At 46.7% G+C, this 20,481-nt stretch overlaps 1 protein-coding gene across 2 annotated transcripts in view; it reads right to left on the bottom strand.

Annotated features, from left to right (window-relative positions):
* Nucleotides 1–5,380: 5,380 nt before the first annotated feature.
* The window catches only part of RNF122 (ring finger protein 122), a 36,760-nt gene continuing 21,659 nt past the window's right edge, over nt 5,381–20,481 (bottom strand). Inside the window, exons 3-6 of one of the 2 annotated variants that reach the window (XM_079955297.1) lie at nt 14,536–14,581; nt 12,517–12,558; nt 9,860–9,939; nt 5,381–6,434 (exon numbers count right to left, since the gene is read on the bottom strand). In XM_079955297.1, the coding sequence (XP_079811423.1) occupies nt 6,320–6,434; nt 9,860–9,939; nt 12,517–12,558; nt 14,536–14,581 (283 nt within the window). In that variant the 3' untranslated portion in view covers nt 5,381–6,319. Of the gene's footprint in view, nt 6,435–9,859; nt 9,943–12,516; nt 12,559–14,535; nt 14,582–20,481 lie in introns of both variants that reach the window. The other variant, XM_079955296.1, reaches the window with a different exon arrangement.

Genomic DNA, 20,481 nt, shown 5'->3' with positions numbered 1-20,481 from the left:
AAAGAAGCATCGCCTCTTTTTTTTTCGTCAGGAGGAGACGTGTAGTGGCAAGAAATGGAGGGTTAGGAGAGTGACCACCATAACGTCAAAGCCTGCGGTACCTAATGGTGGCGCAGGCTCGCAGGCGCTTCCGCGATCCTTCAGGTTCTGATATGTGATGAGTGGGTCTTCATGCGCCTGCGTGAGATGTGCCGTCCCGAATTGTTACGACGGGGCACAGTACCCTTCTGATCTGAACCTTTTGTAATAAAATATCATTTTTTGTTGTTGTTAGCAGTATATTTTATATACCTGCTGTCTTTGTCCATGGATCCAGTTAACTGGAACTATGTAAGGCAGCACATTGAGCCGCACAAGATGGAAGTCCATGAAGAAGTGTGCATGCACGCGAAAGCTCATACCAAGAACTAACTTAGTTGGTCTTTAAGGTGCTACTGGAAGGAATTTTTTTATTTTGTCCATGGAGTTTTCTTGGCAGGGATACTGGAATGGCTTGCTGGTTCCTCCTCCAGGTGGATCACGTTTGGTCAAAATTCTCCACTATGACCTGTTCATCTTGGTTGCCCTGCTCGGCATAGTTCATAGCTTCTCGGAGTTCTTCAAGCCCCTTCGCCACAGCAAGGCAGTGATCCTCATCAATCTTTTTATTCGACCCTCAGTCAGAAAAAAAAATACAAATACAAATACATTTGTCAATACACAGTTAAAACATCCAGAAAGCTTTTAGAGCTTAAAGGTAAAGGTAAAGGTACCCCTGCCCGTACGGGCCAGTCTTGACAGACTCTGGGGTTGTGCGCCCATCTCACTCAAGAGGCTAGGGGCCAGCGCTGTCCGGAGACACTTCCGGGTCACGTGGCCAGCGTGACAAAGCTGCATCTGGCGAGCCAGAGCCGCACACGGAAACGCCGTTTACCTTCCCGCTGGTAAGCGGTCCCTATTTATCTACTTGCACCCGGAGGTGCTTTCGAACTGCTAGGTTGGCAGGCGCTGGGACCGAGCAGCGGGAGCGCACCCCGCCGCAGGGATTCGAACCGCCGACCTTTCGATCGGCAAGTCCTAGGCGCTGAGGCTTTAACCCACAGCGCCACCTGCCAACACTAAAAAGGGCTAAACAGATAGCCCCATTATCAATACAGTCAATTATGGTCTTACGACGCTTAAAGGCTAAAAAAAAGAAATTTGGCCACCAGGAAAGGTATAGCTCTAGTAACATTATTCAACAAGTGTAAAACCTGGTTTTCTCCGGGTAGGAAGCTAAGTTGACATAGGAGTGGGTCTATAAAATTTTGTCTAAGCTCTGCATAAGAAGGGCAAGTCAAGAGAATGTGTTCGGTGGACTCAACCACACCGATAGCACAATGACAGGTGCAGTGATCCATGAAGGGGATCACTTTTTGTTTGACCAAACTGCGGGAGGCAGTGGAAGACAGAAAGTGCCTGGCGTGCTCTGGTCCATGGGGTCACGAAGAGTCCGACATGACTAAACAACAACAGCAGTATCTTTTCAAACTTAATCCGTTGTGGAATTCTGTTCCAAAACCAAGTTGGGCTTTCATGTAGAAAGCATTGCAAAACAGACTTAATTTGTCCCAGACTTTTGAAAACAACCCCATCTAACATGAATTTTACTTTCTAACGAGACCATTTATCCATAAAATGAAAGCAGTAATCGATGTGCGGTACTATAAAATAAGACAGTATTGTAGATGATAAAAATTTAAAAATAGATAAATGCTTACTTTCACTGATGATAGTCACTGTTTGGATGGGGGGCTTTTATCCGTTTCCACAGTCACACAATCAATCAATCAATCAATCAATCAATCAGTAGCTGAACTGGGTTCCACACAGCACAAAAACAAACGAACCAAAAAAGCCTCAAAAACAAAAACGCAAAATAAATAGCAAAAACAAAAGTGCCAAATACAGTGGTACCTTGGTTCTCAAACTTAATCCATTCCAGAAGTCCGTTTGACTTCTGAAATGTTTGGAAACCAAGGCAAGGCTTCTGATTGGTGCAGGCGCCCCGGAAACAATAGCCGACAGCTGCATCGGACGTTCGGCTTCCAAAAAACGTTTGAAAGCCGGAACACTTCCGGGTTTTCAGTGTTTGGGAACCAAGGTTTTCAGTGTTTGGGAACCAGCTGCTGGCAGTTTGGGATTGCCAGACTGCTTTGGTCACCCTATATGATGACCTCTGTCGAGAGAGACACAAGGGAAAGATGTCCCTGTTAATTCTTCTCGACCTTTCAGTGGCTTTCGATACCAATGACCATGACATCCTACTGGAGCAACTGTGCAAACAAGGGGTGGTTGGCACTGCTTTGTGGTGGTTCCGCTCTTACTTGGATGGTCATTCCCAAAAGGTGTTGCTTGGGAAATGCTTTTCAGCCCCATGGAACCTTTATGTGGGGTTCCGCAGGGCTCAATCCTATCCCCTACATTATCCAGTGGTTTGGAGTACATTATCAGCAGTATGCTGATGACAGCTGGCTCTATTTCTCCTTTACATCTGCAGGTGAGGCAGTGGAAGTGCTGGAGCGGTGTCTTGCCTCGGTAATGGACTGGATGAGAGCCAACAAATTGAAACTCAATCCAGATAAGACTGAAGCACTGTTGGTGGGTGCTTCCCCTAGACCAGATGGGTGGGAAATCGCCTGCTCTTGATGGGGTTGCACTTCCTCTGAAGGAGCAGGTTCATAGCTTGGATCCTTTACTGTCACTCGAGACTCAGTTGGCTTCAGTGGCCCAGAGTGCCTTCCATCAGCTTCTGCTGGTGGCACAGCTATGCCCCTGTCTGGACAGTGATAGCCTAACCACTGTGGCCTGTGCTCTGACAACCTCAAGGTTAGATTACTGCAATGCGTTATACTTAGGGCTACTTTTGAAGACAGTTCAGCTAGTGCAGAATTCAGCAACCAGGTTGCTCACCGGAACATGACGGTTTGAGCATATTACAGTCATATACCTCAGGTTACAGACAATCCAGGTTGCGTTTTTTGGGGTTACGGACCCGCTGAAAGCTGGAAGTACCGGAACGGGTTACTTCCAGGTTTCGACAGTTGCGCATGCGCAGAAGCGCTAAATCGTGCTTTGCGCATGCACAGAAGTGCTGAATCACAACCCACGTATGCACAGACGCGCCACTGTGGGTTGTGAACACTGAGGGTTGCAAACATGCATCCCGCACGGATCACGTTCGCAACCCAAAATCCAACAACCCGAAGTGTCTGTAACCCGAGGTATGACTGTATAAAACCTGTTTAAAACAAGGCGTTTGAGAACCTAGGTACCACTGTAGTTCATGTAGAAGGTAGCAATTTTTAGCTTTGTGCTTGCAAAGCCAGCGGAAGAATTAAATTTTGTTTTGTTGCTTGGAAAAGCTGGCTTTTGTTTGTTTGTACTGTAAATACTGAGCGGTTCTGGTTTTTGTCTAAAGAGAGAAGTTAAAGTTTTGATCTGCTGGGTGAGCGTGGGTGGCTTTCGCACATTGTCAGAAACTTCAGCTGGCACAAAGAGAGCTGCAGCCAGATGGTTATAGCAGCATACAAGCCCATTGTTGCAACAGCTCCACTGGCAGCTGGGCAGCCTTTGGCAGGTCTTTTAATGCCTCTCTCAGCAGTTGCTATGAAGATAACATGGTGAAGGTGAGGATGTCTCACTTTGTTCTCCTTGGAAAGAAGGCAGGATATCTATGAGATGTATGAATCAGCTAGAAAGGGATCCTGAAAGCTCAGATATGGAGACTGGTGGCCACTAGGGGGAAGCGCTTGGTGGTAGAGCATCTGCTTTGCGAGTAGGTCCCAGATTTAATCCTGGCATCTGAAATTCAGGAGAGCTGCTGTCGGTCAGTATAGAGGCAATGCTGGGCAAGTGATCTGACTCAGTATAAGGCAGCTTCCTGTTTAGCTGAGGAATGTAAAGGTAAAGGGACCCCTGACCATTAGGTCCAGTTGTGGCCGACTCTGGGGTTGCGGCACTCATCTCGCTTTATTGGCCGAGGGAGCTGGCGTAAAGCTTCCGGGTCATGTGGCCAGCATGACTAAGCCGCTTCTGGCGAACCAGAGCAGCACACGGAAACGGCGTTTACCTTCCCGCTGGAGTGGTACCTATTTATCTACTTGCACTTTGACGTGCTATCAAACTGCTAGGTTGGCAGGAGCAGGGACCGAGCAACGGGAGCTCACCCCGTTGCGGGGATTCAAACCGCCGACCTTCTGATCAGCAAGCCCTAGGCTCTGTTGTTTAACCCACAGCACCACCCACGTTGAGGAATATACCATGAGCTAAAACAGAGGCCAAGCCCCATAAACTGTTGGTGGGGCTGCTTGGTTGGCATTGGTCCAAATTCTCCATTTTTGGAATGCCCCCCATTGGTGAGGTGCCTCCCCCTTATTAAACTACAGCAGGAATTTAAACAGATTTCTGCTCACCCAGGGATTTGATAGCCGAATGATAACTGCATTTCCAGCAGCCTTGACATTATTAGCTATGAGCTGGTGTGGCAAAACACCCTTCAATGTTTATTCCCTCCCTTATTTTATTTTTTAATTATATCATTTTGTTCTTTGCTGCCCTGACTTCCTTTGGGAGGCACGGCAGGATAGGAATTTAATATTATTATTATTATTAATTTTTTTAATACCTTGAGCCTTTAAGAAAAAAAAAATTTAAACTGGGGGTGTTGGGGATCGAACCTGGGACTTTCTGCATGCAAAGCAGATACTCTGCCACTGAGCTACAATTGATCTACCAAGGATATGGAAAGTCAAGGAAGTATTTGGCCAAGTCTTACCAGCTTTTTAATTCAGCACAGCACCCTTCAATCCAGAAGTAATTTTAAAAAATATTTTTTAAATTAAATTTTATATTAAAATAATGCTGATAAATTCCAACAAAGAGTTACATGCTTAAACTAGCCCTATATAAGCAAATAATAATAATGCAATAATGAGTGGGGACACTCAAATAACTGGAATTGCTGAATACTTAGCCAGTGCTTCAACTATCTGTGACACAGCTTCTCCAAAAGTGATGATAAATACAGTGGTTTCGTTTTTGAAATGTATATATATATTTAAAAATAAACAAAATATCAGCCAAAATACAGTGGTTTCATTTTTGAAATGTATATATATATTTAAAAATAAACAAAATATCAGCCAACAGGTTTCAGAGAAAGTAGATTTATTTTTCTGTACAAGGGTAAAACAGGAAGAAAAAGTTCAAAGGCCACTTAAGAAAATACATCCCACCCCTCTTTCAAATCAAAGAGAGGAATCACACCTGTCTTTTGTTATCTCCTCCTTCCACATGACCTGTGCATAAGGAGTGACGAGAGCCAAAGTGTGGCCCCCTTCCCCCCCCCACAACCTCCCCCCCCCCACTTCTAATGCAGCTACGTGGAAAAGGCAAAAACACCTTTGTGCTCTGAAAGCCACAGGTCGCATCGACACCATACATTTAAAGCACTCTTGCACCACTTTGAACAGTCATGGCTCCCCTCAAAGAATCCTGCGAACTCGAGTTTGTTAAGGCTTCTGGGAACTATAGCTGTATCCTATACAACTCTCCATACCCTCAAACTACAGTTCCCAGGATTCCTTTAGGAAAGCCCTGGCTTTTGTAGCAGTGCAGGAGTGCTTCAAAATTCATGGTGTGGACACAGGTTTTGGTGGGGAGTGTCTTCTGCAGCAGCCAGGAGGTTTCCATTTAAGTCTTACTGTAAACATGGACTCTGGGTTTTGCGGAGAAGAACCCTGCGATTGGTCTAGATCAGGCGGCGCCCAAGCTAAAGCTCCCGATTTTAATCGTAAAACGGACCCTTCTGAGGAGGGGCCCAAGTGGGTTTGGGGAACTGGCTTCCTAGAAAGAGTTCATTAGGCCTGCTAAAATAGCCAAGGGACTTGGGGTTGGGGTCATCACCCAGCAATTGGTTCTGACCAGTATTTCCTAGACGAAGGGAAGACTTGGCATCGTAACGTCCTGTTGTAGGAACCAAGTGCGAGAGACTTGTGTTTTCCTTGTTGGATGTCCTCTGCTCCTAAGCCCTTTTGTGTGCCGAAGGACCGAGACAAACGCAGAACCTGGCACAGGTTTGACCAACCTTCCCCCAAAATTTGACCCTAGACCGGGGACGCACAACAAGGCCAGCTTGTTGGCACTAGGTACAATTCCCCCTTTGCCTCCTTCGAGGAGGAGACAGTCCCTAGTGGGAAGTCTCTGAAGCTGGGGGCACGAGTTTTAGTGCGGACCCCTCGCCCAGGCAATCATCTATGTCAGTCGAAGGTCTGCTTTGGGGGAAGTGGGAGCCTGGACGTCACACCAGCTCGTCCAAGAGGATGCCAATTCTCTGGTGAGGCTCCGCAGGGCCTGCGATGGGCTTGTTGCACATGGGGCAGACACAGCGAACTTCCAGCCATTTCACGAGGCACCTGCAGCCAAAATGGAAGTGGGGGAGGGAGATGGGGAGAGAGAGGTGTAATTTGACAGCATTAAAAGCTGAGCTGCTATAGTTTAGTTGGAAGAGCATGAGACTCTTAATCTCAGGGCCATGGATTGGGCCAAAGACTGCTGCACTGCAGAATCCAACCCTATGATTCTAGGGTGATGTTTTAGCTCAAAGGTAGGGGTAAACTTCAAGGGATGCGGGTGGCGCTGTGGTCTAAACCACTGAGCCTCTTGGGCTTGCTGATCAGAAGGTCAGTGGTTCGAATCCCCACGACGGGGTGAGCTCCTGTTGCTCGGTCCCTGCTCCTGCCAACCTAGCAGTTCGAAAGCACGTCAAAGTACAAGTAGATAAATAGGTACCATTCCGGTGGGAAGGTAAACGGCATTTCCATGCGCTGCTCTGGTTCGCCAGAAGCGGCTCAGTCATGCTGGCCACATGACCTGGAAGCTGTACGCCAACTCCCTTGGCCAGTAAGCAAGATGAGCGCCGCAATCCCAGAGTCATCCGCGACTGGACCTAACGGTTAGGGGTCCCTTTACCTAGGGGTAAACTTCACAAATATGGCCCTCTGTCAGGCCCTTGGGAACCTCCCTAAGTCACGCCCCCTCCCAGTCACACCTATTCTCCCCTGGCTGTCCCTCACTGGCTTTGCTTTTTGCAGGGCTAGAATATGACCTTGAGCTCTGGCAGTGCTTCTAACCTTGCTTTGATGGCATTGCAGGGCAGGCTGGGCGAGTGTGTAGAAACTAGAAGACTCTGAAGGCAACATTCACATTCATCCCTCTGCCCATTTTTGCTTATGGCCCTGCCACACCTCTGGCACACAGCCCCTATGAGGTTGCTCTGAAGGAATAGCAGCTCTTGGGCTCAGAAGGGTTCCCCAGCCATAGCCTGGCCCACAGAGAATGCTATGGATCTATGCATGCATGTGCATGCTCTCAGCAGACATGTGGCACTGGAACTAGCATGCGTGCATGTTGCTTCCAGCATTTCTGGTTGCACAGGAGCCCGCAAGTGTGCAGACAGAGCCTCCAGTGGCCCAGATGCTGCAATTCTCCTTTTCCTGCCTCTTCTGCTCCTATCCACAGCCAGACAGGGAGGCAGGGAAATGCAAGCTGCACAGTGATCCTAGCACTGGCTTCTCCAAGTCACTTGCTCCCTATTACCCCACTGCCTTGCCATGGCTCCCGATTTCTCTTCGGAAAACGCCAGGGTCGGCTTGCACAAGCCAGCTGGGATTTTAACCCCAGGCGACAGCAGGTGCTGTGCTTGGCCTGACTCCCAGGGTTCTGGCAGCTGCTGCATGGAGAGGATGCCAGGGGGTTAATGAATGGTTTGAACACAAGTTTATGGGCCCAGACAGATAATAATGGAGCCACCATTCATCCAGAACAACCTGGATTAGAATTGGGGATTCTGGGCTCTGTGAGCAACTGCCCTGTGTTGATCGTCTGGGGTGTTATTCAGTCTACTCCTGGGCTGCTCCACAAGACAGGAAGATATCTCTAAAGTAGCAGTGACTAATTTGGTGCCACCAAGATGTTGATAGACTCCAACTTCCCTCACCCCTCCCCATTGACCTTGCTGGCTAAGGGCCGATAAGAGCTGGAGTCCATCAACATAAGAAGCGCACCTTGTTGGCTACCCCTGCGATAGAGGGTTTCTTGTTTGAGCTGGGACTTCGCCTGAGGCTCGGCAGTGTTGGGGGGCTGCCCCACCCACCATTTGCAAGCTCACTTTCAGGCTGGTCAAGTGGAGGCGGTCAATTTGCAGGTTACAATTCAACCCCTGAAATAACCCGCCAAACACTTTCAGGGATGGGGAGGGAGCTTGCAATCTCGACATGTTCATGGTGGGTGAGCCCTTAAAGAACCCCAAAACGTTCTCCCCTTTTAATTTCGTTCCAGTTCTGTTTTTAATACAGCTTTTTAAGGCCTGCTGCTTTTGCTCCTAGCACTCTTGACACTGACATTAGTGAGGAAGGGAGGGGGTAACCCTATGAAGGATAGAATCCTGTGAGGATTCAATCTGCCATCAAGGCAGCTGTTGGAAGGACAAATATTTCAAGCACATTTGAAGCCCATGGCTCGCCCACAAAAGACTCATGACAACTGTAATTTACCCTTCACAGAGCTACAATTCCCAGCACCCTTAATAAACTACAATTGCTGGGATTCTTTAGGGCAATGTGCTTTAAAAGAAATGTGTGCATGGGGCCTGTGGGGCAGGAGTTGTTTTGACTCCCTGCCTGGAACATCATCACCAACTCTGTTTCCAGCTCTAATTTAGTTGGGGGGCTGTTTCCAGACAAAGAATGAACTTTATTAAGGGCAAGACAGCCAGAACTGCCACAGACATTGGCTGCAACTGCAACTTGAGCTTGCTTTCCCCTCCTCCCGTCCATTCCCTTTTTCCTTTCATGCTACATCTTTTGTTTTAGATTGAGAGGTTATATATATATATATATATATATATATATATATATATATATATAGCCTTTGGGAATAGACGGTGTGGTATAAATGCCACAAACAAATAAATAATACGTAAATTTCCCACAAGCCGTCCAAGAAGGAAGGGTGGGGAGCAGTAGACAATATGCTGCAAACCAGCCAGTAAAGCTGGCAGCTTTTTTTTTTAATAAAAAAAAGGTAATAAGAAAGAAAACAAATAGAAAACTTAAAAGAAGGAGGGGAAGAGTAAGACACCACCCCCCTGTGCCAAAAGTATAAGCTCCCTCCCTTCAAATCATTTTACCTTGGGTTGTGAACGTGATCCATGCGGGAGGCACATTCGCAACCCGCAGAGCACGCATGGGTTGCGATTCAGTGCTTCTGCGCATGCACAAAGCGCAATTTAGCGCTTCTGCACATGCGCGACCGCCAAAACCCGGAAGTACCCGAGGTATGACTGTATTTTGCCTCAGGGGTTCAGTCAAAATCTGCCCCCCCCCCCCATTCAACTATCTTCCCCTCAATTGAAACAAATGTAGCCCTCATTTCAATGGGTTCTTTGTTCCTACTCTTGGCTTGGCAGATGTTTTTAGCCCACCTTAAGGTGCAGAGCGGATAATAAACAATCCATCAAGCAAACAATAGGTGCAACCCTGGCTCCCTTCTGACCGCCGGCAATGGCTCTGAGCCTTGGCATGTCACGGTCTGGTTTGATCCAGGCCTCGGCCCACTTCTGCCAACCTCCCGTCTCGCAAAGATGCCCTCCCTCCCCACAGCCCAAGAGGTTTTCAGAAACAAAAGCCAGGCTCCCTCCCCTCGCCTCTTTCTGTGGGCAAAGGAGCCCATCTCCTCTCCCCAGCCGCATGCACCAAAGGGCGTTAAATGAACGCCGGGCGTCCTGCCAAGCCGAGAGGCACAAAAGCAGCTATTTGGCCCATCCTTGGCAGCTACTCACTTTCTGTGGAAGGCATGTTGGCATGGCAACACTCCCAGCTCATCTTTCACTTTAAAGTCTTCTAGGCAGACGGCACAAGTCTGCTGTGGAGAAAGGGGGGGGGGGAGAGAAGAAGAGGCGTACATTACAAAGCTGTCTCCTGCGTGCCCACCCACGGCAGAAAGGCGGGCCTTGTCATGTTTTGCAAAGGTTGGGTGAGAAACAGGAGTTAGAATGGGGCAGAGTCAGAGGAACTGCCCAGTTTTGCTTCTGCCAAATCATTTGACCCAGTTGCCGTGGAAGAGGCACAGCTCAGGGATTGTGCATCTGCCTTGAATGTAAAAGGTGCCAGGTTCCATCCCTGGCATCTTCAGGGCAGGGCTGGGGTACTACTGCAATGCGCTCTACCTTTGATGGTGACTCGGAAACTGCAATTAATCCAGAATGCGGCCGCTAGACTGGTGACTGGGAGCGGCTGCCAGGACCATATAACACCAGTCTTGAAAGATCTTCATTGGCTCCCAGTACGTTTCTGAGCACAATTCAAAGTGTTGGTGCTGACCTTTAAAGCCCTAAACAGCCCAGGTCTAGTATACCGCCCTGAGCCCAGCTTCGGCTGGGAAGGGCGGGATATAAATAAAATTATTATTTTTTATTATTATTATTATTATTATTATTATTATTATTATTACTATTATTATACCTGAAGGAGTGTCTCCACCCCCATCATCCAGCCCGGACACTGAGGTCCAGTGCTGAGGGCCTTCTGGCGGTTCCCTCATTGTGAGAAGTGAGGTTACAGGGAACCAGACAGAGGGCCTTCTCGGTAGTGGCGCCCGCCCTGTGGAACGCCCTCCCTTCAGATGTGAAGGAAATAAGCAGCGATCTTCTCTTTAAAAGACATCTTTTTAATATTTAATGCTGTACTGTTTTTAACACTTGATTGGGAGCCGCCCAGAGTGGCTGGGGAAACTCAGCCAGATGGGCGGAGTATAATTATTATTATTAATAATAATAATAATAAAATATTGTCCTGGGGTTGTGTTGAGTTGTGTGGATCAGTGACAAATTTCATTTGGGCTGCAGCAACTGGAGGAGGCTACCCTTGTCCGATAAAAGCTGCATGGCTGCCCTGACTGGTTTTTTTTAATGACCGGCAACAACTCTTCAGGGTTTCTGGCAGAGGTCTTTCATGTCACTTACTACTCACGAGGTGCCCAAGATTCAACCTGGGACCTTCTGCATGCAAAGTAAAAAAAAACACACACACACAAGCTCTACTCTCTTAGGATTCCTTCTTTCCTTCCTGCCAGGGATTTTGCTTCAGTCTCACTGATATTCCCTGAATAACAGTTTATCTGTGTAAGTGTTTAGCAAATTTTGATTTGTCTTCTATGGGAAGATGCAAGACGGAAAAAGGAGGTGCTTCTTCACACAGCACATAATGAAAGCCATGGCACTTGCTCCTCCAAAATAAGAGTTAAAAAGAGTTTAGACAAATTCATGGAGCCTAGCAATGGCTACGAGCTGTGATGGCTGTGCACAGCTTCTAGTGTCAGAGGTAGTGTGCCTTGAAAAGACAATTAAGGGAAAGCTTAATGAAGGATAAAGCTATCAGTGGCTGCTGGTTATCATAGCTACATACCGTGTCCAATTGTGGGCACCACAGTTTAAGAAGGATGTTGACAAGCTGGAATGTGTACAGAGTAGGGCAAACTAAGAGGATCAAGGGTCTGGAAAGTAAGCCTTATGAGGAACGGTTGAAAGAGCTGGGTATGTTTCACCTGGAAAAGAGGAGACTAAGAGGAGATAGGATAGCCATCTTCAAATATCTCAACGCCTGTCACATGGAAGAGGGAGCAAACTTTTTGTGTCTAATGTAGATTACCTCTATCTTTATACTTTTTGCACCATTTTCAATTTAGAAAGAGTAAAAATTTTGAGGTCTTAGAACAAAGGAAGGGTGTCAATATGTGTATATGTACGTAATGATTAGAATGATGATATGGTTTTATTTGTAGATGTGTGTTTTTGTTTTTGTTTGTTTCTCTTGTACTTTGTTTTCTTGTTTGTACTGTTTTATTTTGGATTCAGTGTTTGTAATTTCTGTTGTAATTTTGCATTGAAAATAAAAATTAAAAAAAAAAACCTGGAAGAGGGAGCAAGCTTGTTTTCTCCTGCTCTGGAGGCCGGGACTCGAACCAATAACTTCAAGTTACAAGAAAGGAGATTCCAACTTTCTGACAGTCAGAGCTGTTTGACAGTGGAATGGACTCCCTCAGGAGGTGATGGAGGTTTTCAAGCAGAGGTTGGATAGCCATCTGCCATGTCTGATCTAGTTGAGATTCCTGCAGTGCAGGGGGTTGGTCTAGATGACCCTCAGGGTCCCTTCCAACTCTACAATTCTATTATTCTCTCTCCACTGCCGGAGGCAGTATGATTCTGAACACCGCTTGCTGGGAATCACAAGTGGGGAGAGTGTTGTTGCATTTCGACCCCGATTTTGAGCTTCCCATAGGCCTCTGGTTTGCCACTGTGGCCTCTGGCCTGATCCAGCAGGGCTCTTCTTACGTTCCCTTCCCCATGTGCCCCAGAAAGAAACTGCAAGGGAGCTTTGCTTTCTAAATTTTGGTTAAAAGCCAGCCCCTTTCATCTATCAAAGTGGATTCTATACTCACCCCATGTAAGTTTAGCTTTCTGGCATCACCTTTTAAAATGACCTGAGAGGAAGAAAGGAAAGAGAAGGAGGCAGATTAGCATCAGGGCACCAGAAATGAATGATCAGGGCATGTATTTTAATCCTGCTGACTACTGTGCAGACAGACAGTGACTGCTGCTGAACACTGAAAACCTTGGTTTATACAGAAACCACATAAATCACACAGGCAGACTTGCTGGGTGGGGAGATCTGGCCCAGATAATTCGGGCTTTGGCAAACTTCCCCATTGTTTCTCTCTTTGCTCAAACTTTTCCGTCCTTTCTGATCAGCACATAGCTTTGACTCTCGTGGAAACGTCTGCTGTGCAAGCGCATTTCTGCAACACAGCAGCGCCCTGCAAAAGCCACACTGAGGTCTGAGATGTGTAGGTATTGGTGAGTGAGGGTGTACATCAAAGCAGTTCGTGGGCAGAAGGACAACTGCAAACTACTGATTAGGGATGCCAGGGTATTCTGACGAAAACAGAAAAAGTGATGGAAACTGCCGATGTTCGCTTATTCATCTCACATCCGGAACATAAATCAGTCTGTTGGTATTCACGGTTTGCCCCCAGCCCAGCCCACAAATGATATGCAATTGGTGATACGTAATTGTCATCGAATGATTTGAATTGTGTTTCCTTTGCACTGAAAGGAATGTTGTGGAAACAGTCACCTCGTACATTACACTGAATCCGTCAATCTATGTGAATAAATACTCAAAATCCATCAGAGAGATGAGTAACTCTGCATTTGGTGGAAACTGAGCCGCAACAGAACGGAAGCAGCACAGATTGTCATGAAAACAGGACACAATGGAAAAACCAGTGCTTTTTTCCTGGGGCTCCTCAAGAGCACACAGTACTGGCACCCTTTCCGCCCAAATGTTAAAAGTGTGGCACTTAACAACTTCATGGTTAGTAATGCCAACTTTTTTCCAATTAAAAAAACCACAGGAAACAACTGTCTTCTTACATCCAGAATGCTGATAGGTAGGGTTGTGGAAAGATTAATATTGCACACCTAACACCAACCACTGCCTCTGCACAGTGGCGTAGCGTGGGTTGTCAGCACCCGGGGCAAGGCAAGTAATTTGCGCCCCCTAACCCGTGGATTTGCGCCCCCTAACCCGTGGATTTGCCCTAACCCCAGATGTTACGCCCGGTGCGGCCGGCCCCCCCTGCACCCCCCACGCTACGCCACTGCCTCTGCATACTAGTCAGAGTGGAAGTTGGTAGGGGCGGGCAGGCAAGTTGCTACACCAGCCTGGAGCTGGCACAACAACCAGGCCTCATGCCATCATGTGTTGGCAATACAGCAGGCTCAGGATTCCTTCCCTGCCTCTGGAACATGGCATTTCCTGCTGCTGGTGGGTTCTTAACCAGTAGCACTTCCCCATGTTTGGTAGGTGGAAAGTGGCGCTCCACACTACCTGAATGAGGCCGGTGTAATACTGCAGGCAGAGGCTGGCAGGACCGAGAGACACCTCTGCCTTCTATCCCTGCCCAAAGGGGAGATTGCATTGCTCTGTTCCTTCAGATTGCTTGGTTGGCTGGTTGTCAGGTGCTTGGGAAGCGCTGTGCAATGGGGGCACAGAAGCAGGTGCCCGAAAAGCCACTTTTCGCCAAGCTATGCTTTTATGTGCCCCACACCTGGCGTCACTTGTAGGGCAGGAGGCTGCAGCTTGCACAAAATGGCCTCGCAGGGAAATGGGAACACTTGGTGGGGCAGATTAGGCCTATGGGACAGAGCTTCCTCACTGCATATAAAATTTCAGCTTTACATGGCTATGCAAGGGATACAAGATTGGCAAAAGATTTCCTGCTTTGTTCTAGATTATGAACATCTCACTTCCTGTTGCACACTAAGGTACTGGCAAGCCCAGAAAGAGGCATCTCGGCTCCTTCCCACACCTGCTCAGGAACTAAACCATTCCCTTGATCACAGTTTGGAAAGCAAAAGGGGAAAAAATATTTAAAACCAGGTCATAGCCCTGTTACCTCTTTGTATCCAAATCTTTCACTCTGTGCCTGATGTCGAAGTTTACTGCAGAGGGAAAGGGAACATTTTTTAAGTTAACAGGAAAAACCCAAACATGCTAAAAAACTTCTAATAAAGGAGAGACTACCAGCTTCTAAGGCAATCTGCTATGCTAACAAACAGCTCATACCATCCAGCAGTTCTTCCTTATGCTTATGCTAAATCCAGTGTGGAGAACCGTTGGCCCTCCAGATGTTGCTGAACTACAATTCCCATCATCCTTGGCCATGCTTGTGGGGCTGATGGGAGTTGCGGTTCAGCAGCATCTCAAGGCTTGTCTACTGTGCGCCCATTTTTCAATCACTCGGTCCCACAAAGCTACACTACTTAATGTCTTAGGTGACCTGTGTGATCCCAGCCAAACTGACGACTTCGCCTGCTCTCACAGAAACATAATGCAAACATACTGCCAGTTTTGCCCTCTATTTGTGACAATGTCATGCCTTCACAGCAGCTGATCTGTATCAGAGGTTTTATCAACACGTGTAAGAAAAGGCAGGATGGTTGTTAAGGCCAAGAAATCCCTAAACTTTGGAACTCACTGCCTATTGACAGCAAGCAGGCTCCTTCACTGTACATTTTTGTTTAGTCAAGCCTGCCCAGGCATATGGAAGCTACATGTGTTAATCTGTTTTTAGTTTATTGTTGATTTTAATCAGCTTTTGAATGTTTTTCAATATGTGGTTTTAACCGCATTTTATTGATAATGCATTTTTTTTCTTTTCTTGTTGCAAACTGCTTTGAGGGTTTATTACGATCACGTGGCATATACAGGTCGTTAAATAAAAATAAATGAACTGTCATGTCAAAGACAAGCGGCAAGCCTTTGTTATGTTAAACTGGCAACATATCATTTGATTGCAGTAATTTTATATGTGGGGCTGCCTTTAAAGATTATTTTACAAGAACGTATATTTAAAAGTGTATGCATGATGTGTTTCCCAATTAATCCTGGGTGCTTTTGAAGTAGATTTAAATATTTCTGCAATTGATTCATCTAAACCAGGGAGGGGGGAGCGCCCTTTTGCTTGCAGGCTGCATTCTCTCCTGGGCAAATTTCTGAGGCATGAATGCCACTACAGGGCAATGCCAAGAGCAGAGGTGTCTAGAGTAATGGTACATTCCAGCCACACAAACGTTGTAGGTTTCTACACATGTGCGCAAACATGCCCTCCATCCAGGTGAGCAGGCGGCATTAAGGACACATTCCTACCCGACAGAAGCACGCAAAGAGTATGCAAAGAAAGATAAGTAAGGGGGCAGATGAAAGTGATGGACTACATGGAACTGGCGGAAATGACTGGCAGAATCCAATACCAAGCTGAAGAGTTGGTGGAAGAAGACTGGAAAAAAATCAAAGTTTATTTACAGAAACATTGCAAAATTAAGGAATGTTAGAAGGTTGTTGGAATGAAGTAATGTGGTTTTAGCAGAAATGATATAAAGGATTAGGTTAAAATTGATTTATTAATTGGTGAAAGACGAGAATTATAATATATTAAGATAAATTATTAGGATAAAAACAAAGCTGGAAAGGATTTGCTGAAACACCTAATTGAACTAGAATACAAAAAAGGGAGGCGTGAGGAGGTCAAGGAAATAAGCAAAGGAAAGAAGGCTATGTAAAGGTCTGATTTGTGTGTTTTTTAAATTGTTTTTGTGTGTGTATTTTTTATGTTTTTGTTATTTTTCTTTTTTATTGTTCTTTTTTGTAACTTTCAAAATCTGAATAAATATTATATATATATATATATATATATATATATGTATGTAAGGGGTGTGGCGTGGGAACAGGGGCGTGGCCTAATGAGAATCCCGAGGGCCAGATTTGGCCCCTGGGCTTGTGGTTCCTCACCTCTGTACTAAGCAATTTAATCAGTGGAACATTGCAACCCCAGCAAGAAACAACAAATAAAATCAATGTGCAATTATTGCCTACATTCTCTATGGACTTCTGAATGATGGCTTATCACCACAGATTGGGAGGCTGGTTTTCCAGAGAGCCGTTCGGCAGAAACAAAAACAACAACCGATTGGTCCCAGGCAGATGACACTTGCTGGGATTGGTTGCACAGAGTCATTCCTGCTTCCAGAACTTTTTTCCCCTAGGACTGCAAAGCAGAGGAAAGTGCGAATGCAACAGCTCAGCCCATATGCTTCAAGATTGGGAGCTCAATGGAAAACAAGCTGGAGCTGCCCTTGGGCAGGCAGTTAAAATGCTCAAGGGATGCTGGCAATGAACCTGGCTCCAGTCCTGAGGCTTAGAACTTTTGGTCAAGGCTCATTCAGACACCTCGCCAGGACAAGCACCCGTTCACTGCTGTGGAAGTCAAACTTCATGGCCTGAGCTGCTGGAGGCAGGAAACAGACAGTGAATAATAGTTTTGTTTGGGACTCACATAGATTTCTTTGTGCCCAAGCAGCACAAAGGGCTGGGCTAGGGGCCACTACATGGGAAAGAGCTGTAGCTCAGTGGTAGAGCAACTGCTGTGCATGCAGTAGGTCTCTGGTTCAATCCCCAACACCTCCAGGCAGGAGCCATGCCAATGTCATTCTTGACTTTCAGCCACATCAATCAAGAAGGACCAGAGAGCGCTAAAGAACTCTGTATCTGGAGAGTGGGATTAAGAGTGCTGCAACCTCAACCTAATCCTAAAAACTGAGGCCAAATATGCCCAGAACCAACTTTTTTACTCTCGTCTTGTCGCATCTTCTGGCTGGGATGGCGTCAGTTGAACCTTTTAGTTTAGCAATGTAACACTGGTGAGTTGCAAAGTTTGCAGAGTCAGTTGGGCCTATTAATATTAGACATCCGCTTTAATATTTTTTACAAAGCCTGCTGATAACATTTTAGTTTAGGCAGGCCTACCCAAGCATGTGATTTTATTACTCATATTAAAGGTAAAGGGACCCCTGACCATTAGGTCCACTCGTGGCCGACTCTGGGGTTGTGATGCTCATCTCGCTTTATTGGCCAAGGGAGCCGCCGTACAGCTTCCGGGTCATGTGGCCAGCATGACTAAGCCGCTTCTGGCGAACCAGAGCAGTGCACGGAAATGCTGTTTACCTCTCCGCTGGAGCGGTACCTATTTATCTACTTGCACTTTGATGTGCTTTCGAACTGCTAGGTTGGCAGGAGCAGGGACTGAGCAATGGGTGCTCACCCTGTCGTGGGGATTCGAACCGCCAACCTTCTGATCGGCAAGTCCTAGGCTCTGTGGTTTAACCCACAGCGCCACCCGCGTCCCCATATTACACATATTAGTCCATCTATATTTTGATCACTATATTATGCCTACTTTTTTTTAGTCTGTTGATTTATCGGTAATTTCTAAAGCGTATTTTACTTCCTTGTGGTTGTTTTTTTTTAATTCAGTGCTATATAAATCTTGCAAAAGTAAATAAATGAAACTCATGTAACAAACATGCTCAGCTCTCAAAAAGTCTACAGTAAATATTATTGACAAAACTTCAGTGATGGCTAACTCGATCTGAACAAGAGCATTCAAATTTCCAATGGAGGAGGTTGAGAGATCTCCCTTAAAACTTTCTCTCAAAGTAGATATTGCCACTTGCCCTGGGAAAGACGCTGACTACGTCTTTTCTTTAGGAATTTTGATGGAGACAGAAGCTCCAAAGAAAAGTTGAAAGAAATTGGTTCTTTGTCATCCATTTGGCTATTCCTAGACATCCCGGCTGCAGGCAAATGCACAGTTTAAAAATAAGTTTTCTATAAATAGCCGATAAAAGCAAGACATGTCTCTTCTTTCCCCCAGAAACAATGGATCTGTCTACCACCTGAATGAGGCCCTCCCCTCTGCAACTTCCTGCCATTTCCTGTTTCGTGAAGACAAGAGCGGGTCATCTTAGCTTGGCAGAATGTCCTCGGCTGGTTGTTTCTCAAGGGAGTGGTCACACAAATATAAACATCTGGTGCCAAGGCAAAGCAGTTATTCCAGTAAGGAAGGGTTAAAACTGGGTGGGGTGGGGTGCATAGCTTTTTCATTTTAAGGTGGGGAAATGGCTAAGGGCTTGTGCATGTGTCATAAGAGAGCTTCACAAAATTATTTGCAGTGGGGAAGAAGTAGTGAAGAGCTCTCTCACTCTCTCTCATTGGGATCAAATGGTCTCGGTCCAGTATATCTGAAGGAGCGTCTCCACCCCCATCCTTCTACCCGGACACTGAGGTCCAGCACCGAGGGCCTTCTGGCGGTTCCCTCACCGCGATAAGCCAAGTTACATGGAACCAGGCAGAGGGCCTTCTTGGTAGTGGCACCTGCCCTGTGGAACGCCCTCCCACCAGATGTCAAAGAGAAAAACAACTACCAGACTTTTAGACGACATCTGAAGGCAGCCCTGTTTAGGGAAGCTTTTAATGTTTGATGCATTACTGTATTTTAATATTGTGTTGGAAGCCGCTCAGAGGCAGTAATTCTTAGAGGAAGGGCTGTAGCTCAGTGGCAGAACATCTGCTTTGAATGTGGAAGATTCTAGGTTCAATCTCTCGTCTGAAGAGGCTCTGGAGAGCCTCTGCCAGTCCCTGTAGACCAGCGGTTCTCAACCTGTGGGTCCCCAGATGTTGTCGAATTACAACTCCAATCACCCCTAGCTAGCAAGGCCAGAGCTCAGGAATGTTGGAGTTGTAGTCCAACAACATCTGGGGACCCACTGAGTCAAGATGGTCTGACTCGGTATAAGGCAGCTTCCTATGTGCCTTTGGTCTCACAACTGCAGAGGCTGGGAATCAGGAATGCCGAACTACGAAGGCTGCTGGCCTGATCCAGCTGGACTCGTGTGCGTAAAGAGAGAAAGAGAGGCAAACCTCTATTTTATCCCAATGTCTTAGGAACCTTGCCCCCATTTGCAATTTCCAAAGAGTTTGAATTTAAAGTATCTTGCAAATCCCACAACTGGCGTATTGTTTGCACCCATCTGTGTATTGTTTGCACCCACAACCAATCTGGATATACAATGGGGACTACAAGCTCAATATGAGGAACATCCTTTGTTTGCCCAGGAATGACATATCAGCCTGGGGATTGAACTTCTCTAAGAGGTTATGCATGGCTTAGCAAAGAAGCAGCTCTAAATCATACTCAACCCTTCTCTCTCTTTCTTTTTTTGGTATTTGCTCAGGGGACTAGATAAAAGCCTCATTGTCCACAAGGCTAAAGCCAGGAGGCCCAGGGCCTTCGCAGCACAGAGCAAAATTCATTCCCCCGCTAACTAATCGGCACATCCTACGTGGCACGGGGTAAAGTCTCCTCAGGCAAGAGCTGCACCCAGCATCGCATTCCGACTCCCACCCGTCCTTGCACATTCATGACGGGCATGGAAGCAACACTCAGAACCAGTTTGGCAAAAAGAAACCCAGGCCAACAATTGCTCAGGCCTTGAATGGACGGGGCTTGCACTGAATTAGAGCCCTGAGAGATTCGGGACGGAGGAACCATAGCTCAGGCCTCATTTCCACTAGAGCAGTGTTAAAGGTAAAGGGACCCCTGACCGTTAGGTCCAGTCGCGGATGACTCTGGGGTTGCGGTGCTCATCTCACTTTACTGGCCGAGGGAGCCGGTGTACAGCTTCCAGGTCATGTGTCCAGCTTGACTAAGCCACTTCTGGAGAACCAGAGCAGCATATTGAAATGCCCTCTACCCTTCCCGCCGGAGTGGTACCTATTTATCTACTTGCACTTTGACGTGCTTTCGAACTGCTAGGTTGGCAGGAGCTGGGACCGAGCAATGGGAGCTCACCCTGTCGCGGGGATTCGAACTGCCGACCTTCTGATTGGCAAGTCCTAGGCTCTGTGGTTTAACCCCCAGTGCCACCCGCGTCCCTAGAGCAGTATTACATCACAGTTTAAACAGTCACAGCTTCCCCCGAAGAATCATGGGGACTGCAGTTAG

The sequence above is a fragment of the Podarcis cretensis genome (genome assembly GCF_951804945.1).
Source record: "Podarcis cretensis genome assembly, chromosome: 15".
Lineage (NCBI taxonomy): Eukaryota > Metazoa > Chordata > Lepidosauria > Squamata > Lacertidae > Podarcis > Podarcis cretensis.
Note: the sequence above shows the minus strand (reverse complement) of the source record. Positions and strands in the feature narration are given on the sequence as shown.